Source organism: Oryctolagus cuniculus, chromosome 12 (assembly GCF_051225735.1).
Source record: "Oryctolagus cuniculus isolate XC-2025 breed Fujian yellow rabbit chromosome 12, ASM5122573v1, whole genome shotgun sequence".
Lineage (NCBI taxonomy): Eukaryota > Metazoa > Chordata > Mammalia > Lagomorpha > Leporidae > Oryctolagus > Oryctolagus cuniculus.
In genome coordinates, this window is record NC_142878.1 from 62,943,384 (window position 1) to 62,963,934 (window position 20,551).

The window sequence follows — 20,551 nt, forward strand, 5'->3', positions numbered from 1 at the left end:
GACAATTTTAAATAGGCTCATAATATCAACCAGTTCATAATATGGTTGATTTAAGAGCCTTCTCTCAACAGTGATGATATATCTTTTTTTTTTTTTTTGACAGGCAGAGTTAGACAGTGAGAGAGAGAGAGAGAGAGAGAGAGAGAGGAAGGTCTTCCTTCCATTGGTTCACCCCTTAAATGCCTGCCACGGCCGACACACTGCGCTGATCCGAAGCCAGGAGTCACCAGGAGTGCTTCCTCCTGGTCTCCCATGCAGGTGCAGGGCCCAAACACCTGGGCCATCCTCCACTGCACTCCCGGGTCACAGCAGAGAGCTGGCCTGGAAGAGGAGCAACCGGGACAGAATCCGGTACCCCAACCGGGACTAGAACCTGAGGTGCCAGTGCCGCAGGGGGAGGATTAGCCAAGTGAGCCACAGCGCCGGCCAGTGATGATATATCTTTAAATAGTGAACAAGAAAAATACCAAGTAGGTCAAGAAGGATTCAGTATGTTTTAAACTAATGATTAATAACAATATATTTGCAATTCTGAACAAAAGCAGTGGGTATTTAAGTAATAAATTACTTATTAGATAGATAGATATGGATAGTTTTATGGAGAACTACCAAAGTTTTACACAAAGAACATTTGTATCACTGTCAAGCAGAGCCTATTAGGATTATGAATCATTATCCTGATTTCAGATAGTATCCTTCAAGTTTATTATGTTGTATAAATTACATATACTATTACTTTAAGTTCTTTAAATCATTTTTTCGCTTTTATTCAAATTCTTACAAACTGCCATGTCTGATTTAATAATTAAGAGCAATCCTAAAACAAAGGACTGAAATCTTATTACAATCATTGGTTACAATTAAGATTTAAATAAAAATGACTTACCACATCTTCTTTCATCTTTCTCAGCTTTTCATTTATCTCTTTCAGTCGATTTTGCTGGTCCCGCTCCTCTTTGGTGTTCCGGAGGACCTTTTCTCCTGGAGTTATTTCCTTATTTCTTTCCTCATCAAGGCCAGGTTCCTAATTAAAAAAAAAAAAAATCATTCACAGGCAAGAAATGAGCTCCTGCCACACACCAATCCAAAGCGACCGAGCCTTGACTTCTTTAGCAGTGTGTCTTCCCTTCAAATTAGTTTAAAACAAATCAGGAAACAAAATCAATATCTGCAATCATCTGGATCGCAGTAAGCTAGAGTGGAAAAAAAGTGGTAGCCAGGAAATAGGGACCCAGGTTCTGGTCTCTGATACGATACTTATCAGCTTGGGATCCTGGGAAAATCAGTTTCTTGGGACTTCAAGTTCATGAGCCATCATATAAATAATACAAAAAACCCTGCTCATCCATGTTATCAGAAGCAGCTGTGTAATAATTGGAAGAAAATTGAGCTTAGCAATGTTTTAAATATTATTTCCACCTGGCTCCTCACAAAAAATGATCTTTTGGAAATCTCTGCGCTTCAGTTTCATCATCAGTAAAATGATAATAATGATAAGATGGAGATTAAAAAGTCACCAAAGCATGAAACAAATCTTAGTATCTGACAGGAGCTGAATACGTCCTTTGAAAAGAATAACCATTACATAATGAAAGTGCTTCATTGTTCCCAGCATTATTTGTACTGACAGAATCATTATTTTCCCAAAGTTAATGTTATTTCTATGTGATAAAAATTGATATTTCCTGATAGCAACTCAATCTTATATCTGAACGTAAACTCCCTCTCTCTTTTCCTGCTCTGCAATGCCATCTAAGTACTTGGCATGAATGACATCTGAGAAGTTGCTCAGGCCAGGATTCTCCTATTTCCTCATTCCTCCTATACTGTCAGCCATCAAGAATACTCACCATCTTAGTTTCTAACATCCTTCTTACCAAGGCACTTCTTTCTCACTGCCTTAGTTCAGACCTCCTCATTATTCACAGTAATTTTAAACTGCAGCATGCTTCAGAACCACCTACAGGGCCTGTGGGGAATAAACTTCTAGCCACAGCTCTGCCCTGGAGATTCTGACCCCAGACCTGATCCACAGGGTAAAAGCTAAGGACTGGCCACCTGAATTACAAGCACTTGACAATCTGAAAACTACTGACTCAAATTACAGCTTGAGCGTTCTAACACATTTTGATGCCACCAGTCACTCTCTTCATCCTTTGCAGAGAAGCCACAGAACAACGTGAAAAGCTCTCATGGCCAAGGCCTTGCCTCTCTCTCAGTCTCATCTACAATTGCTTGGGTCTCAGACTCAAAACCCCAGCAACATTTACATCTGCTGGTTGTCCACAACTCATGCCTCTATCCTCCAACTTCTTAGAGTGACTCCTACCCATTTTTTGAGCCTCACTCAAGCATATGTCCTCTAAAAAATACTCCCTAACACAGAAGAAAGGACAAATTATTCTCCCAGACATGCCATATGTTACTTTACTATACAACTAAACAGTGACATGACTGACACTATTCTATACCCCAACACAAACCATAATCCCAAAGAAGACTCAGCATGGGCCAACACACATTATTTTTGGTTCCAAGAACCTTGAGCACAACTACTGTTTGATCAAATGAATAATGTATTTCAGTGAAATTCATATTATGCAAAATCCTAATGAGGAAACTACCAAGAGAGTACATTAATTTAAAGAAGAAATTCTTTTATGTTTTGTTTTACTTCTAGAATATTTCAATCTGTAGAAGAATCCAGAAGCTCAATTATTATGTGAAATTTTTTAAGATGGAAACCTAATATTAAGGAGGAGTTTGAACAAGATAGTATTTAGGTCTCTTTTATGAATTTTTATGAAGATACATCTAAAAAGAGAGACTCATGTTCTGAAAACACCTATCTAGGATTTCATTTTTAAATCAAAATCACTTTTAAATCAAGAAGACATAACTATTTTAATAATTTGCAACTATTGCTTTTTAAAAATCTAAGGTAAACACAGAGAAGACAGAGAAATAAAAAATTATAAGTTGCTTTATAACTATTTTTTAAATTTTATTTTCCAAAACTGTCATTTAGAAAATAGACAAACCATAATATGAGAGAAAATGTTCATAATACACAACTATGACCAAAGACATGTATAAAAGGAACTCTTGCAATCCCAATAATAAAAATAATAAAACAGAAAATAATCAAAAAGGGTTGGATTTCACAAAGACATGAACAGATACTTCATCAAAGAGATACATGAATGACACATAAGGATGTGAGAAAGTTGTCAACAGCATTAGTCATAGGGGAAATGTACAATGTACATTAAAGCCAAAATGAGTTATCTCTACATACTATATACTAGAATGGCCCAATACAGCCAGCACCACGGCTTACTAGGCTAATCCTCTGCCTGCGGTGCTGGCACCCCGGGGTTCTAGTCCCAGTTGCTCCTCTTCCAGTCCAGCTCTCTGCTGTGGCCCGGGAAGGCAGTGGAGGATGGCCCAGGTGTTTGGGCCCTGCACCTGCATGGGAGACCAGGAGGAAGCACTCCTGGTGACTCCTGGCTTCGGATCAGCGCAGTGCGCCGTGGCAGCCAATTGCGGGGTGAACCAATGGAAGGAAGACCTTTCTCTCTGTCTCTCTCTCTCTCACTGTCTAACTCTGCCTGTTAAAAAAGAAAAAAAAAATAATGGTCCAATAAAAAACTCTATTAACACCAAATATTGGACAAGTGTGACACAAACAGAACTCTCTTAAACAGCTAATGAGAGTATAAAATGGTATAGCCACTTTGAAAAATTGGCATTTTCTTAAAAATTTAAATATTTGTCTAAACTATGACCCAGAAATCTCACTCCTGTGAATTTATCAAGGGAAACTAAAATATATGACTCAAGCCCATATTGTCAAACCAAAAACTGAAAACAGCCCATGTGGCCATCAACAGGAGATTGGTAACTGTGGGGAACACCTGACACAGGCCGAGAAGACCAGGCTTTCTCCTTGACCTCTCTTCCCTGCTTAAGTTCAGTCAATATGGGAAAAGGGTGTTAGGACACTGGAGTAAAGACAGAGGGACAGCTTGGGGTATTTTCCCTTTCCCAGCCTTGCTTTGGCATCACAATCCGGGCAGATTTTTCTTAGAGTCAACTGAATATTCACAATAAAAAGCTACCAAAAGTTAACAACCATTCTATTTGGAAAGATACAGGACAAGAAACACAGCACGGCAGTAGTAGGCACCCCTTTTCGACTGGAGTTATCATTCATATGTACACAGGTACAAGGGGCAAGGAAGTCACTTCACATTAAAAATCCTCATCTCCCATAAGATCCATCATCTCTGAAATAACTCCACAGACAGACAGCCCAGGGACCCAGCAAGTGACATGATCAGCCACAAAAATCCCTGCATTTAGGAAAGCCAAAATACAGCTTCCCCATCAGATCTTCATAATTCTCCCAATCCAGGGGTCATTTTTAACATAAGCAAAGTTGGCATTCCAACTTTTATCAAATTGCCAGGGAAACAGAGGTAAGAAATTAACTATAGGTCAAATTCTCATGCAGAAGTGGGGAAGGGCTAGCTGCTCCTTTGCCCACACCCTCTATAATCACAACCACAGATGGCCAGTTCTTCAACTTCAGCTCTCCTGGAGTTCCTGGAACACTTTTTCTGCACCCTACCCATGGTTGCTAGTCTCCAGGTACCCCAACACCCCTTGTTACTGTCTTTATACCTACAAATATTCACTTCACTTATCTTCATAATCCAGACTAGGTGTCCTTTCTGTTTCTTGTACAGAATTCTACTATACCATTTTTGTTTGTGGGCACACGTATGTGTCTGTATGTGTATTTGCAGAGAAATAGACTGGAAGGAAATTTGATGGTGATTATCTGGATAGTAAAGATCTAAATTATTTATCTTATTTTCTTATATTTTTTATAGTTCCTGGATATCTGACAGCATAACCACATGGTTCAAATATTTAGAGAATATCATGCGATCAAAGCAGAGGTAACAAAGGAGCAAGAAAAAATAGTCACTGATGCCTGCAAAAATTATCTAGTTGAATATTCAAAAAGCTCTGTGGTACCAAGAGAAGTTTTTTGGTGTTTTCTTTTTCTCACAACAAAGTGCAAACCAGTACTGTCTGCTTTCATGATCATCAGGAAATATTTTAATTCCACACAGTAGAAATGCTTAAGCAGATTCTTTGACCAACATATTGTTTATATATTCCTAAGTCACACAAAAAAATTCTTTCAGGGGGAATTCAGTAAAACCACTCCACAATATTTAAAGAATGTCTAAGAGAGCCACAAGAAGAGAACTAACCCTGAGGTCAATAGATATTTGTCAGTTTGACTAAATGACTGGCAAAGTTTCCTGAGTTCATTCTTAGAAAAATATCTGTGGTGTTGACTAAGCTAACAGGGATGTTTGAAGTTAAATAAACCCATTTTCAGAAGTCAAATATGGAGGAACTACTAACAGGCTCGTAAGTTACCTGGTATGCAAACAAGGCACGTGTTAAGGAACTAGAAAAGCACAAACCTGCCTAAATGAAGCATTTGTGGGCTAATGCTATCCATGTCCACAGGCTACTGCTGTTTGCTGCCATCAGACAGATCATTTGCCTGCCAGTAGCCAACGTAGGAGAAAAGTCTTTTCAGGCAGATTTTTTTTAAAGATTATTTATTTACTTGAAAGTCAGTTACAAAGAAAGAGAACGAGAGGCAGAGAGAGAGAGGTCTTCCATCTGCTGGTTCACTCCTCCCCAGTTGGCCACAATGGCTGGAGCTGAGCCAATCCAAAGCCAGGAGCCAGAAGTTTCTTCCGGTCTCCCATGTGGGTGCAGGGGCCAAACACTTGAGCCATCTTCTACTGCTTTCCCAGGCCACAGCAGAGAGCTGGCTCGGAAGTGGGACATCGAACCGGCACCCATATGGGATGCTGGCACTGCAGGCAGTGGTTTTACCCATGACACTACAGCGCCAGCCCTCAGGCAGATTGTTTTTATCATCTTGGAATACTGCCATGAAATGAGAGAAACCTTGACTACATCAGAGGCTTAACACAGAAAAACAAAGAAATATATACTTCAAAGTAATCTGTAAAACAGGTGGCAAGAACAATTTCCCAGATTTAACTGAGAATGTCTGACAGGTTGGCATTGGAAACGAAGACCTTGGAAGTAACTTCTTGTTTACTCTCCAGTCCAGAAATCCATGATCCTGTGGCATGCTTCCATAGTTTTGGAAATGAGCAGATAGCAAAAGAGTTTTGTGCCTGAGACTGGAATACATTTAGAAATTCCTAGATCCCTGCCTTCAATCTGCACATTAAGTATATTTGAGGCCAAGTGGACTTCATGGCCATCATTAGAACTATACAAATCTCTGGACTCAAAAATAAAATACTGTTCAGGATTACTTGTCAAACAATGGTTTATACTTTTTAAATTTTAGCTAATGTTGAGACAGAGAAACAAAAGAGTTAATTGTTGCTATCAGTTGGCCGGCACCATGGCTCACTAGGCTAATCCTCCCCCTGCAGCACTGGCACCCCGGGTTCTAGTCCCGGTTGGGGCACCGGATTCTGTCCCAGTTGCTCCTCTTCCAGTCCAGCTCTCTGCTGTGGCCCAGAAGTGCAGTGGAGGATGGCCCAAGTGCTTGGGCCCTGCATCCGCATGGGAGACCAGGAGAAGCACCTGGCTCCTGGCTTCGGATCAGCGCAGTGCACCGGCCATGGCGGCCATTTGGAGGGTGAACCAACAGAAGGAAGACCTTTCTCTCTATCTCTTTCTCTCTCACTGTCTAACTTTGTCAAAAAAAAATTGTTGCTATCAGCAATATATGATCTTGGCAAAGAAAAAACTGAACAGCTACAATTTTCCTCCACCAAATATTTGTTAACTTATTATTAAACTTACCAAATTGAACACAACTGAATCAATATTCTAAGGGAAAAATTCAAATTAAAGAAGACATTTATATTCTATTAAATTTGTTGGTTTATGAACAAAGAAATGCCTCTTGTCAATAAGAGCTATTTTTGAAGACCCTCCTCCAGAAAAAAAAAAAATAACCATGAACTGGAATTCTAGATTTGGTAGCGTTGATTGCATGAGAGATGAATATACAGCACTTATTTACAAGAGCCAAACTGAACAGAATTTATGATTGAATCCATTTGCTAAGGATTTAAGAAAATAAATGCTCACATAACTGCTGTATCTTAGATATTTCTAGAAAATGCTAGAATTGAATACATCTATAAATAATAAAAACTAAATGATGGAACATCAGTCAATTTTATGGTGGGATTTACAATATGTGGAAAGAACTAACTAATTCCTTGGAAGGCTGGGGGATGGATACAGAAAGGTATGCACAGTTAAATCACTGATCCTAAGGGGAAAATTGTGCTTCAATTAGTTCTCTTTTGCTAAGATGAAATGAAAATTAAAAGCAGATGTAAAAACTGCAACCACATGATATCTCTCACAAGACAGTAATAGCAATAATATGCCATTTTTTCTTTTGAATGTGACTACATGTTTTGTTTCACACCAAGGAAATCAGTTATGTAAAAGCCATATGCTGCTTTTAAAACATTGCCATAAAGTTAAATGCCAGGCCAGGCCATCTATATGAGAACATTATTATCAGCAAGCTCATAAGGAAAGATTTCTAATCTGCCCCTTTCACAATGACCAACACTTCCTTAATCTCCAAGCCACATTTCTGGAGTCCCTCAAACTATTCTACCTTTAGCAGCTCACGTTTCTGTGACTACCAATTTAGCACCTTCTAGTAACCACTGATGAAGACGTCACAAAGTTTGTGTGCTTCACCTCATTCACAAAACTATTTTCTTGACAATGCAAGGTGGAGTGGCGGGTGCTGTGGCAAACTGGAGAATCTGGGCCCCATAGAAAGCAGCAGCTGCTACACAGCTCAGTCCAATAGAACAGCTACAAAGTAAGGGTTCAGTCCTAATGTTGTGATATTTTCTCATTTTTTTCAAGAGAAACTGGATATTTGGATTTTTATAGAAATTTGCCTAATTTTTACATAGTGCCTTTTTTTGTTGTTTACATAGTGTCTTAAAAATATTTATACCCTTAATGAGTTAAAGGAAATCTATCTGTGAGCTGAGTTTGCCCTGCAGGCCAACAGTCTCTAGCCTCCTGCTATATTGTGGGTTTCTGCCTCCTTCTCCAGCTCTTCTTCCTCCTCCTGCCCCTCTCATATGAAAATGGATTTTCTTGATAATCTTTCCAGATGTGCTGTCTCTCCTCTGTACCACCACTATGGCACTTACCTATGCTGTCTTATACCAGTTACTTTTGTACACTCCTAGGAAATAAGTTCCTTAAATCACATATTCTTATAATAGTGTCATTGATTGAGTTCTGTGTCAGATATTATGGTAATGACTTTACGTATATTAACCAAGCTATTCCTCACAAGGAACCTAAAGAATGTGACTATTTTAAAACGAGTAAACTGAGGTTCAGAGAGCTTCTAACTAATGCCCAATTCCATAAATCTAGCAAATGGCAAAGACAAAAGTTGAAGTTCGGCTTTTTTTACTCCAAAGTTATATACCTTAAGGCCCTTGTAATTCTTGATATACAGTTAGAACTCAATAAATTAGTAATTATTGAAGTAATTATTTTAACACAGAAATTATATTCCCCTTAAAAGATATTCTTCAAGAGCATAGGAAGAAATTACTAATAATTTGAAGAAGGATGAAAAATACAAATAAAATGAATATGCACCATAAATATTTGCAGTTCAGCAAATGATTGGAGCCATTCATCAACTAAGTAGATAAGGGAATCTACTCAAGATACTTTTCAGTGTACTTATTCAAAAGGTATTCCAAAGATAATATCCATAAAATTATTTGCCATGTTAGCATTTCTGCCTTGAAAACCCAATGTGAAATTTCTGGCACTGGTTAGAAATGAGGAAATGCCAAGTAGAAATTGAGTAATAGCTCAAAAGATATTCTTTTTCGCATGCAAGAAGTATCAATTATTTCTTTCAACAACTATGATGTTCTATTTCTGCTTTTGTATTCAGTGAGAGTCCAAAACACGCTTTTCTCTTTGCTTTGTTCAATATATGTCATTTCACTTAATAATATATAATCTTAGTATGTAACAACAAAATAATGGACTGGTTTTCTCTTTCATTATTTTTCAAATATTTCATCTGAACCATAAATGTGAACTCTGAAAATATGATTTAAATAATGAAGATAGAGGCCGGCGCCGCGGCTCACTAGGCTAATCCTCCGCCTAGCGGCGCCGGCACACCGGGTTCTAGTCCCGGTCGGGGCGCCGGATTCTGTCCCGGTTGTCCCTCTTCCAAGCCAGCCCTCTGCTGTGGCCAGGGAGTGCAGTGGAGGATGGCCCAGGTGCTTGGGCCCTGCACCCCATGGGAGACCAGGAAAAGCACCTGGCTCCTGGCTTCTGCCATCGGATCAGCGTGGTGTGCCGGCCGCAGCGCGCCGGCCGCGGCGGCCATTGGAGGGTGAACCAACGGCAAAGGAAGACCTTTCTCTCTGTCTCTCTCTCTCACTGTCCACTCTGCCTGTCAAAAAAAAAAAAAAATGATGATAGAATCTAAAAAAATTCATACTTTATTTGAAGTTCTAATGGTTAAATGGCTGAACAAATCCATAAATTCTCAGTCTCTCTTTCAATAATAACATTTTTGACAGTCACAAAGAATACATTTTCTATCTTTAAAACCATTATTCCACTATGGGATCTCAGTTACTCTTAAAATCTAGCAACAAGAGAAAATCAGCTGAAACATGAAAAGAACAAAGAATATCCCTGAACCATTTTGTCACTCCATCTTGATCTCCTTCTTTTGAGATAACAGAACCCAGAACATAAACAAACTACTATAACTGGTGTCAAAGTCCTGGGGTACACTGTGGTGGGAATGAAGATTCCAATTCTGCTTTCCTTGAACAGTGATCCCAATCCAGGTATTAGTGGTGGGGAGACTACCAACACCACTGTTGTCTCAGGGGGCCGGAAGCTGTGCCTGGAGCTCAGAAACACATCCCAAGGAAATTGAGCAGGCTCCACGAAGGTGTTTGGCCAGTCACCAACTCATTCTTTGGGGCATCTTGACTCTGCTCTTTTCCCCAGAGGTAGCTTCAACTGGTCTAACGCCAGATCCTTCACCTTCACTTGGTAGCTTGTAAAAAGGACTTACTATAAGTCAGAATTATTACCTATAGGCTACAGATAGTTAAATCTTTTGAAGGACCAAGGAAATCACAGCCATCTACAAGTATACAGAAAATGATCTGGTGAAACTCTTAGTAAGTTAGTAAAGGGTCCTGAGATAACGAAAGACCAGACATTTTCTCTTCAGACCAATACCCAACCCTGAGCTAGATCCCAGGAAGGGAGAGAATTTTGTTTTCCAAAGCTGCTACTGTTCCCTGAAGTGCCATACACCTCTACCAGCTTTGTAAAAGAATATTTGAAGGTTGGGCCAGTGTTGTGGTGCCACAGGTTAAGCCACCACCTGCAATGCAAGCATCTTATCTCAGAGTGCCAGTTTGAGTCCCAGCTGCTCCACTTCCAATCCAGCTCTCTGCTAATGCACATGGGAAGGCAGCAGATGATAGCCCAACTACTTAAGCCCCTGCCATCCACATGGGAGACCAGAATGAAGTTTCAGGCCTGGCCCAGCCCTGGATATTGCAGCCATTTGGGGAGTGAGCCAGAAGATGGAAAGACTTCTGTCCATCTCTTCCTCTCTCTCTGATCCTCTGCCTTGTGGGGAATTAGGCACAGGAGGCAATTCAAAGATGGCACCCAAAGGAAGTAAGGTTGGCAGTACCGAAAAATCGTTTACCACCAAAGCTGATTGGCTGCACAGCATCAGGGGAGGTGACAACTGATGATGAGTATACAGACATATGGCTGGTCCTGTAAAAAGTCACCCTGTAAAATGACCTTTTAAGTAATTGGTTGGTCCTTATGCCCTGCCCCAGTAATCCTGCGGTCTTGTGCTTTAAAAGGCTTTGCTACACATGCAATAAACCGAGTTCTTGCTTGCTTGACTTGACTCCCTGCTGCGTCTGACTGTCTCCGGGATCGGAAGGCTGGGGAATGGGCGAGTGGCGCACTTACCTTTCTTCGGACCCAGTCCATCCCTGTTCGGGTGGACTAAGACCCTGCACGCCTTTCAAATAAATAAATAAATATTAAAAGCATCTGCTGTCCTTATTTTAAAAAGAGTATTTGAAGGAACCACTGAGATAAGAAACACATTCATTTCAAACCCTTCACAGGAGAGAAGTCATTAATACAGTGTACATCCCTGCTTGATTCAAGGTACTAGAAGAATGTGGCAGAGTATGGAATAATCGGTTGCTACTGCTAATACCTAAGGGCCAGAGTAATAAAAAGAAAAAGATCCTCAAAGGACTACGTGTGTACTATGTCAATTGTCTTCTTTCTCTCTTCTTATGATCAAGAACTAGGTTAAACCACAGAGATTTAATACTATAAATATTTCCTCATTGACTCCCATTGTAGCAAATTACCAAATGAAAGAAAAATGGGTATAAAATAAATCAAAGGAAAATACACATTGTTATGGAAACTATACTTATTACAGTTGCAGTCATAGAGAAAGCAATTTAGAAGAAACCTCTTTATTGAACAGATTGTGAAATTATGTGAATTAGTTTTAACCCACACTGCCCTGAAATATTTAATCCTGAGGTAAACATACCTGCTCATTCTGACTGTCAGGTCTTGCGAAGAAGCTGGGCATGGTCGGAGAGGTTGCAGAAAGTTCTTGGAGCTTTGTATTGATTTCAGCAAGTTGTGCGTGCTGGGTGGGAGCTAGTGTGTATCCATCTCCTGCAACCAGCCAGCCACACTGATCACCCTAAGTGGACACAAGGGTCACCAGGTCATTCTCATGCTACCTTTATTCCAAAACAGACCTTTTAGACTGCAATTTCAGCACTCAGGATTTCATAAAAGTAAATAAACAAAGTCAAAAAATATAATGCTGAAAAAGTCAAAGAAAAAAGTGAAATCATTTAGGAGTCTGTTGTCTACCAACCCTGTATATAAAGTATCTTCAAATATTTTGTGGATCTTTTTCCTTTGTGGAATAAATCTCTTAGCTTCACAGTCTGATTCCCATAATATTCTCATTTCCTTACTTTAAAAAAATCAGTTTGTGATATGTTGAATAAAAATAAATCAGGTTTAAAGTGATCCCTGTTAAATATAAGAGTGGGAATAAGAGAGGGAAGAGATGTACAATTTGGGACATACTCAAGCTGACTTACCCCAAACGGTAGATTTAGAAACATACCAAGGGATTCCATTCAATCCCATCAAGGTGGCATGTACCATTGCCATCTCACTAGTCCATTTGATCAATTTCTGTTCACAACTGATCATAATGATAGGACTAAGAATCAAAGGGATCACATAAACAAGACTAGTGTCTGAAAATACTAACTGATAGAGCAAAAAGGGGAGAGAACAATCCAACATGGGAAACGAGATGCACAGCAGACTCATAGAATGGCGGATGTCCTAAACAGCACTCTGGCCTCAGAATCAGCCCTTAAGGCATTTGCATCTGGCTGAAAAGCCCATGACAGTATTTCAGGCATGGAAAGCCAAGACACTCTGGAAAAAAAAAAAAAAACTAAATGAAAGATCTCCGGGAGTGAGATCCCAGTGAAAAGAACAGGTCATCAAAGAAGGAGGTACCTTTCTCTGAAGGGAGAAGAGAACTTCCACTTTGACTACGACCTTGTCTAAATATGATCAGAGTCGGTGAATTCAAAAGGCTTCCATAGCCTTGGAAACTCATGACAAGAGCCTGGGGTGATTACTGATGCCATAAACAAGAGTGTCAATTTGTTAAGTCAACAACAGGAGTCACTGTGCTCTTGCTACTCATGTAGGATCTCTGTCCTTAATGTGCTGTACATTGTGATTTAATGCTATAACTAGTACTCAAACAGTATTTTTCACTTTGTGTTGCTATGTGGGTGCAAACTGTTGAAATCTTTACTTAATGTATACTAAACTGATCTTCTGTATATAAAGAGAATTGAAAATGAATCATGATATGAATGGAAGGGGAGAGAGAGCGGGAAAGGGGAGGGTTGCGGGTGGGAGGGAAGTTATGGGGGGGGAAGCCATTGTAATCCCTAAGCTGTACTTTGGAAATTTATATACATTAAATAAAAGTTTAAAAAAAATCAGGTTTTCTCTATAATGGAACAGCTTTTTCCCCATATATTTTTATTAATATAAAGAAAACAGATTTCATATATTTCATAGGTACAATTATAAGAAGATAACAATACTTCCTTTCTTCCCTTCTTCTCCCCCTACCTTAATCCCCCTTCTTTTTCTTTCATTTTTTTCAAAGACATAATTTCAATCCTGTCTATAATAACAGGCTTAACGTATAATATTCCATAATATTCATAATATTCAACAAGTAAAAGGTAGAAATACCACAGTTCCACAGGAGTATAAACAAAGGCTAAAAACAACCACCAAAATCACAAGATGTCCATTTCATTCCTAGATTTTTTTTGTATTCTATATTAAATACTACATATCTGATAAAACATGATATTTCTCTTTTTGTAACTAGTTTGTTTCACTAAGCATAATGGTTTCCAGTTGCATCCATTTTATTGCAAAAGACATTAGTTCATTATTTTTTAAGGATGTGTAGTATTCCACATTTGTATATATCACATTTTCACCAGTTGATGGACATCTAGGTTGATTCCATAGCTTAGCTATTATGAGTTGAGCTGTAATAAACATTAGGGAACAGATAAATCTTTCATATGCAGATTTCTTTTCCTTTAGATAAATTCCTAGGAGTTGGATGGTTGGATCGTATGGTAGATATATTTTCAGCTTTCTGAGGAATCTCCATTCTGTCTTCCTAATGGTCATACTATTTTACATTCCCACCAACCGTGTATTAGGGTACCTTTTTTCCTACATCCTCATCTAAATGCCTTAATGGCTGATTCTGAGGCCAGAGTGCTGTTTAGGGAATTTGCCATTCTATGAGTCTACTGTGTATCCTTTTGACACTTATGTGATCCTTTTGACACTTAATCCTATTTTTATGATCAGTTATGAACTTACACTGATAACTTTTAACTAGTAAGGTGGCATTGGTACTTGCCAACTTAATGGGATTTGAAGTCCCATGGTAAGTTTTTAGCTTAACCCTTAGGGGTAAGTCCAAGGGAACATGTGCCAAACTGAACATCTCCTCCCTCTCTTATTCCCACTCTTATATTTAACAGGGTCAATTTTCAATTGGATTTAAACACCTAAGAATAATTCTGTGTTAATTAAAGAGCTCAACCGATGGTATTACATAGAAAAAGAAAATACTAAAAAGAATAAAATAGTAAGCTGTTCCTCGACAGTCAGGACAAGGGCTGATCAAGTCATTGCTTCTCACAGTGTCAGTTTCACTTCTACAGGTTTCCTTGTAGGTGCTCAGTTAGTTATCACAGATCAGGGAGAACCTGATATTTGTCCCTTTGGGACTGGCTTATTTTACTTAGCATGATGTTTTCCAGATTCCTCCATTTTGTTGCAAATGACCAGATTTCATTTTTTTTACCACTTTGTGGTATTTCATAGAGTACATATCCCATCATTTCTTTATCCAGTCTTCCGTTGATGGGCATTTAGGTTGATTCCATGTCTTAGCTATTGTGAATTGAGCTGCACTAAACATTGAGGTGCAGATAGCTCTTTTATTTGCCAATTTAATTTCCCTTGGGTAAATTCTGAGCAGTGGGATGTCTGGGTCGTGTGGTAGGGCTATATTCAGGTTTCTGAGGAATCTCCCAGCTGTCTTCCATAGTGACTTTACCAGTTTGCATTCCCACCAACAGTGGATTAGTGTGCCTTTTTCCCCACATCCTCGCCACCATCTGTTGTTAGTTGATTTCTGTATGTAAGCCATTCTAAAAAGCACTGGAGCTTAAAGAATATGTTAGATAAATTCATTAGTAGGGGGGCCGGCACTGTGGCATAATGGTCTGAGCCTCCACCTGTAGCACTGCCAGCACTAGTTCGTATCCTAGCTGCTCCTCTTCTGACCCAGCTCTCTGGTACGGCCTAGGAAAGGAGTGGAAGACAGCCCCAGTACTTGGGCCCCTACACCCATGATGAGTACCTGGAGGAAGCTCCTGGATCCTGGCTTCAGATTGGCCCAGCTCTGGCCATTGCAGCCATTTGGGAAATGAGCTAGTGGATGGAAGTCCTTTCTGTCTCTCCCTTTCTCTGTAACTCTACCTCTCAAATAAATAAAAAACATCTTTAAGAAATTCAATAACAAGTTAAATGTTTCATGCACTATACAATTACAAAAAGAAATTATATAGAATAGATAGTAGAAGGTTTTATTTTGTTTAATTATTATTATTATCATTATCATTATTATTTTGGCTAGTACCTTCTATATTCCCTTGCTATGTGTAGGAAATTTCTAGCTTTTAATCCTTGCCTTCCCAAGACATATGAAGAAAACGCTCTTCAATAGTCTTTAAAGCTAGGGTTCAGGCAGGGCCAAGCAATCAGACTCACCCCTTCAATACTAACATATGTGAGTAATCTGAGATCTGATGCAGAACTTATTTTGTTGGCAAGGGTGACAGTGGAGACATTAGTTCCAAGTGTGGATTTCTAACACAGAGGAAAATCTTTTTAAGATTCTAAGCAAGCATCCTAGAGAGAATCAAGAGAACATAACATCCTTAATACTAAACTTGACATAATAAAGAACTGGAGAATAAGAATTCTGAGGAATTAGAACAAAATTATCATTTCAGCCATCCTTTATTTATTTATTTGAAACGCATAGTTACAGAGAGGCAGAGGCACAGAAAGAGAGAGAGAGAGAGAGAGAGGTCTTCCATCTGCTGATTCACTCCCCAAATGGCAGCAACAGCCAGAGCTGAGTTGATGCAAAGCCAGGAGCTTCTTCCAGGTCTCCCACACGGGTGCAGGGGCCCAAGGACTTGGGCCATCCTCATTGCTGTACCAGGCCATAAGAGAGAGCTGGATTGAAGTGGAGCAGCTGGGACTTGAACCAGCACCCAAATGGGATGCCTGCACTGCAGGCAGTGGCTTTACCCACTACACCAGAGCAGGCAGTGGCCTTACCCACTATGCCACAGTGCTGCACCCTCCATTCATCGTTTTTAAGTTGTGCAGGCAATTGTCAAAGATGAGGTTTCTGGGCATATAAGAAAAGGAACATCTGAAAATGCAGAGATTTGAAAGAGCATGGAGAAGTTGAGGAATGGCAAGAAGTTTGAGGTCTGAGACTGCAAGTAAATCAGTTCCTTCCTTCAAGTTTCCCTAAATTCTTCTCAATGCACTCATTATCTTCCTCCTGTGATCTGCTGTTCTAATACGTGCCATCATTGAGCTAGCCTTATATCATTTCTGTATATTACATGTATCTTCCTTATCAGCTAATTAAAGGACTTGTTAAAAGGACTTTCATCAGACCGGCGCTGTGGCTCAATAGGCTAATCCTCCGCCTGCGGCGCCAGCACATGGAGTTTTAGTCCCGCATTCTGTCCCGGTTGCTCCTCTTCCAGTCCAGCTCTCTGCTGTGGCCCGGGAGTGCAGAGGAGGATGGCCCAAGTGCTTGGGCCCTGCACCCGCATGGGAGACCAGGAGAAACACCTAGGTCCTGGCTTCAGATGGGCACGGTGCGCCAGTCACAGCATGCCGGCTGCAGTGGCCACTGGGGGGTGAACCAACAGTAAAGGAAGACCTTTCTCTCTGTCTCTCTCTCTCACTGTCCACCCTGCCTGTAAAGAAAAAAAGAAAGGACTTTCATCAAATAGATCTACATGGCTAAGCAGCAGGAGAGACATAGTTAACTCAACTTGGAAAACTGCAAAATGAGCTCATATGAACAAAATGCACAAAAGATGAACATTAATAGAATAAAATGTCCTAAGACCTGGAAAAGCAATCCAGGAGGTCCTCCAGGCAGGTCCTCCACCTGATCCTCCTCCTGATTCCCTTTTTCCTTGCCTACCTTTGCTATAAAAACTAGAAGGTAAGATAACCAAATACTCCTCACTTGCAGACACATACAAAACAGCTATGTGACAGCTTAGCAATGAGATGCAGGTGGAATTTCTGAGATACCTCCTCAGAAGAGGCAAAGCCTCAGAGAAGTGTGTCTTTGCCCTTTACTCTTTAGTTCTGCCTAGAAAACTTGGCTACAGGCACAGCGGCAATCTTGCAAACCTAGAAACAAAAGCCACACTAAGAATGTGGAGCAAGAAGACAGGAAGACACTAGCTGCTTACTCCTGAACTTCTTGTTACTGGAGAAAAATTAACTTATTATTGGTTTATCCACTGTTAATAAAGTTATCTGTTACTTGTAGCCAATCACATTCTCAGCTGATACTCCACTTTACAGGTATCCCAGAGAGAAAAGAGATGAGAGAAGGGAGAAAAATATTATGATTTCTTGAAGAAACAGTGAGCCTTCAGACTGAGAAGGCCTTCAAGGCACCAAGCAACAACAATGCTTTTAAAGTCACACATAATCTGATAAAACTTATGAATCTTGGGGCCGGCGCCATGGCTCACTTGGTTAATCCTCCGCCTGCAGCGCTGGCATCCCATATGGGCGCCGGGTTCTAGTTCCAGTTGCTCCTCTTCCAGCTGAGCTCTCTGCTGTGACCCGGGAAGGCAGTGGAGGATGGCCCAACTGCTTGGGCCCCTGCACCCGCATGGGAGACCAGGAGGAAGCACCTGGCTCCTGGCTGCAGACCACAGTAGTTCCAGCCATCGCGGCCATTTTGGGGGTGAACCAATGGAACGAAGATCTTTTTCTCTGTCTCTCTCTTACTGTCTATTTGTCAAATAAATAAATAAAACTTGGCCGGCGCCTTGGCTCACTAGGCTAATCCTCCGCCCTGCGGCGCAGGCACAACGGGTTCTAGTCCCGGTCGGGGCACCGGATTCTGTCCTGGTTGCCCCTCTTCCAGGCCAGCCCTCTGCTGTGGCCAGGGAGTGCAGTGGAGGATGGCCCAAGTGCTTGGGCCCTGCACCCCACAGGAGACCAGGATAAGTACCTGGCTCCTGCCATCGGATCAGCGCGGTGCGCTGGCCGCAGCACGCCGGCCGCGGAGGCCATTGGAGGGTGAACCAACGGACAAGGAAGACCTTTCTCTCTGTCTCTCTCTCTCACTGTCCACTCTGCCTGTCAAAAAAAAAAAAATTGTGAATCTTCCTAAACACAAAAATCCTGCATGCTTCCAGAAAGAAAGAATTCTGCACTTAGAAGTTAGTTACCACCCAAGCTATCATTCAAATGAAGGAAAAATAAATTTTAGAATATACAAACACTCAAAATTATCCCCATAATAATTTTCTTTTGGAGGAATTTTTCTCAAAAAAAATCCAGAAAAATAATGCAAAAAATTATTTATGTAAATAGTGATCAGAGTACAAATAGACAGTTAATGATATCACTAAAAATGTGCACTGAATTTGATTGAGAAAGATTGCTAATGTACAAGAAATACACTGATCTCAAGGTAAAATTATATAATATTCTGGAATTAAAATTCAAGATGATTTCAATATATCCCAGAGGAAAGAAAACAGGAAATAAAAGTATAATAAAAATTCAGCCTTCTTAAGGTATGGAACTTTAGAAACTAATTATTGAAGTTGAAAAGACAACATATGTTTTAAGGTATTAAAGAACTTGATGGTTAACAGTAGCAAATCAGATATAGGATACTGAAATTCAAACTACAAGAGGATATGGAGATAAAGTGAAGAAAACAGAACAAATATGATGAATAAAATATAAAATCTGATGGCAGGAAACAGACCAAAAATTAGTGGCTATAATAATCATGAACAAATTAAAAATCTTCATTAAAATGTAAATAATAGGAAATAATAACAAAAAATTTAAAGATAAAATCAACAACAATCCAGCAACAAGGTATTTATGAAAAATCTCTAAAATATAACAAAACTTAAAATAAACATACACATCGCTTCTTGGCCTTTTGGCTAAGATCCAGTGTAAAGTAAAGGTACAAGAAATAAATGCTAACAAAAATAATATACAAAAGGCAATATTAACAATTCACTGGTTTTTTAATAAATATTTTATTCATTTATTTGAGAAGTAGAGTTACAGACAGTGAGAGAGAGACACAAAAAAAGGTCTTCCATCCACTGGTTCACTCCCCAAATGGCTCCCAACCACCCAGAGCTGTACCTATCTGAAGCCAGGAGCCAGGAGGCTCCTCTGGGCCCCCCATGCATGTGCAGAGACCCAAGGACTTGGGTCATCTGCTACTGCTTTCCCAGGCCATAGCAGAGAGCTGGATCGGAAGTGGAGCAGCAGGGACTAGAATCGACACCCATATGGGATACCAGTGCCATAGGCAGAGGATTAACCTGCTACACCACAGCACCAGCCCCAAAAATTCAGTTAAAGCTTTTCTAGAATGTTTAAAGAAGAGTTATCATGCCATGGCTTGATATCCGGAGACTCAGGGAGTAGTACCTTGCCCAATTTCACAATCAATAATAAAACTAGGTCCCTTAAATCTTGTTGTCATCAGAACTTTTGTTAATAAAATAAGCAAACTGCCATAGATAAATCAAGCTAAACTATCTCAGAATGATGTGGTCATTTAGCAGCTTGCCTTACCTCACTCTTGTCCCTACTTCATCCATAATAACACCTCATCCATTCCCAAACAGTCCCCGCAGGTCTCTGCCCATCTCAGCAAACATTATTCAGAGGTCATAATCTGCAACAGTCTGTAGACTTGGTACATATGTTGGGGTGCTTGTGTTTAGTCTCATGAAACTTTTTTAAATGGCATTTATTCTCAACAATTAAATAGGATAATACTTCTCATAAGAATCTGGATTTCCAGCTTCTCTTGAGAAACTGAAGGATCTGGGCATTCCAGAGAGGTGGTTTCCACCAGCAGCCAGCAGCTGATGTTGTGCTGGCTGCCACTGAACACACATCCTCCCACGCAGGTCACAGGTATCAATGCACATGCATCACTTCTGGTGCTGAAGCAGAAACTATCTGCTAAATCTGTGTCTTAAGCTCTGTTTTCTGGATGCAGAACCTGAGACAAGGATTCTTGCTCAATGGACTAATTGGGGGAGTGCCTTTGGAAGCAGGGGCATGAGAAGAATGAGGGCACAGGGCCAAGCCAGGATATGCTCTGAGCTGATGACCCCGCGGAAGCTCCAGACTACAAACTGCACCACAGAGTGCATCCCATTTTGGGGGCCTGGGGGAAGGGATAGCTGTATGCCCTTAGCAAGGTGCTGGAGATGGACTCAGACAGGCACCAGGTAAAGGGGATCCAAGCAGGATGCCAGCCTCATTCACTCCATCATGTCTCTACTAAATATAGGGAATAGGGGCTGGCACTGTGGTGTAGTGAGTAAAGCCACACCTTGCAGGGCCGGCATCCTTTATGGACGCTGGTTCA

At 40.3% G+C, this 20,551-nt stretch overlaps 1 protein-coding gene across 4 annotated transcripts in view; it reads right to left on the reverse strand.

Annotated features, from left to right (window-relative positions):
* The window catches only part of FSIP1 (fibrous sheath interacting protein 1), a 229,149-nt gene that overhangs the window by 144,872 nt on the left and 63,726 nt on the right, over positions 1-20,551 (reverse strand). For all 4 annotated transcript variants that reach the window (XM_051822083.3, XM_051822082.3, XM_089309433.1 and 1 more), the window contains 2 exons: positions 11,738-11,896; positions 887-1,024 (listed from right to left, as the gene is read on the reverse strand). In XM_051822083.3, coding sequence (XP_051678043.2) covers positions 887-1,024; positions 11,738-11,896 — 297 coding nt within the window. The remainder of the gene's footprint in view (positions 1-886; positions 1,025-11,737; positions 11,897-20,551) is intronic.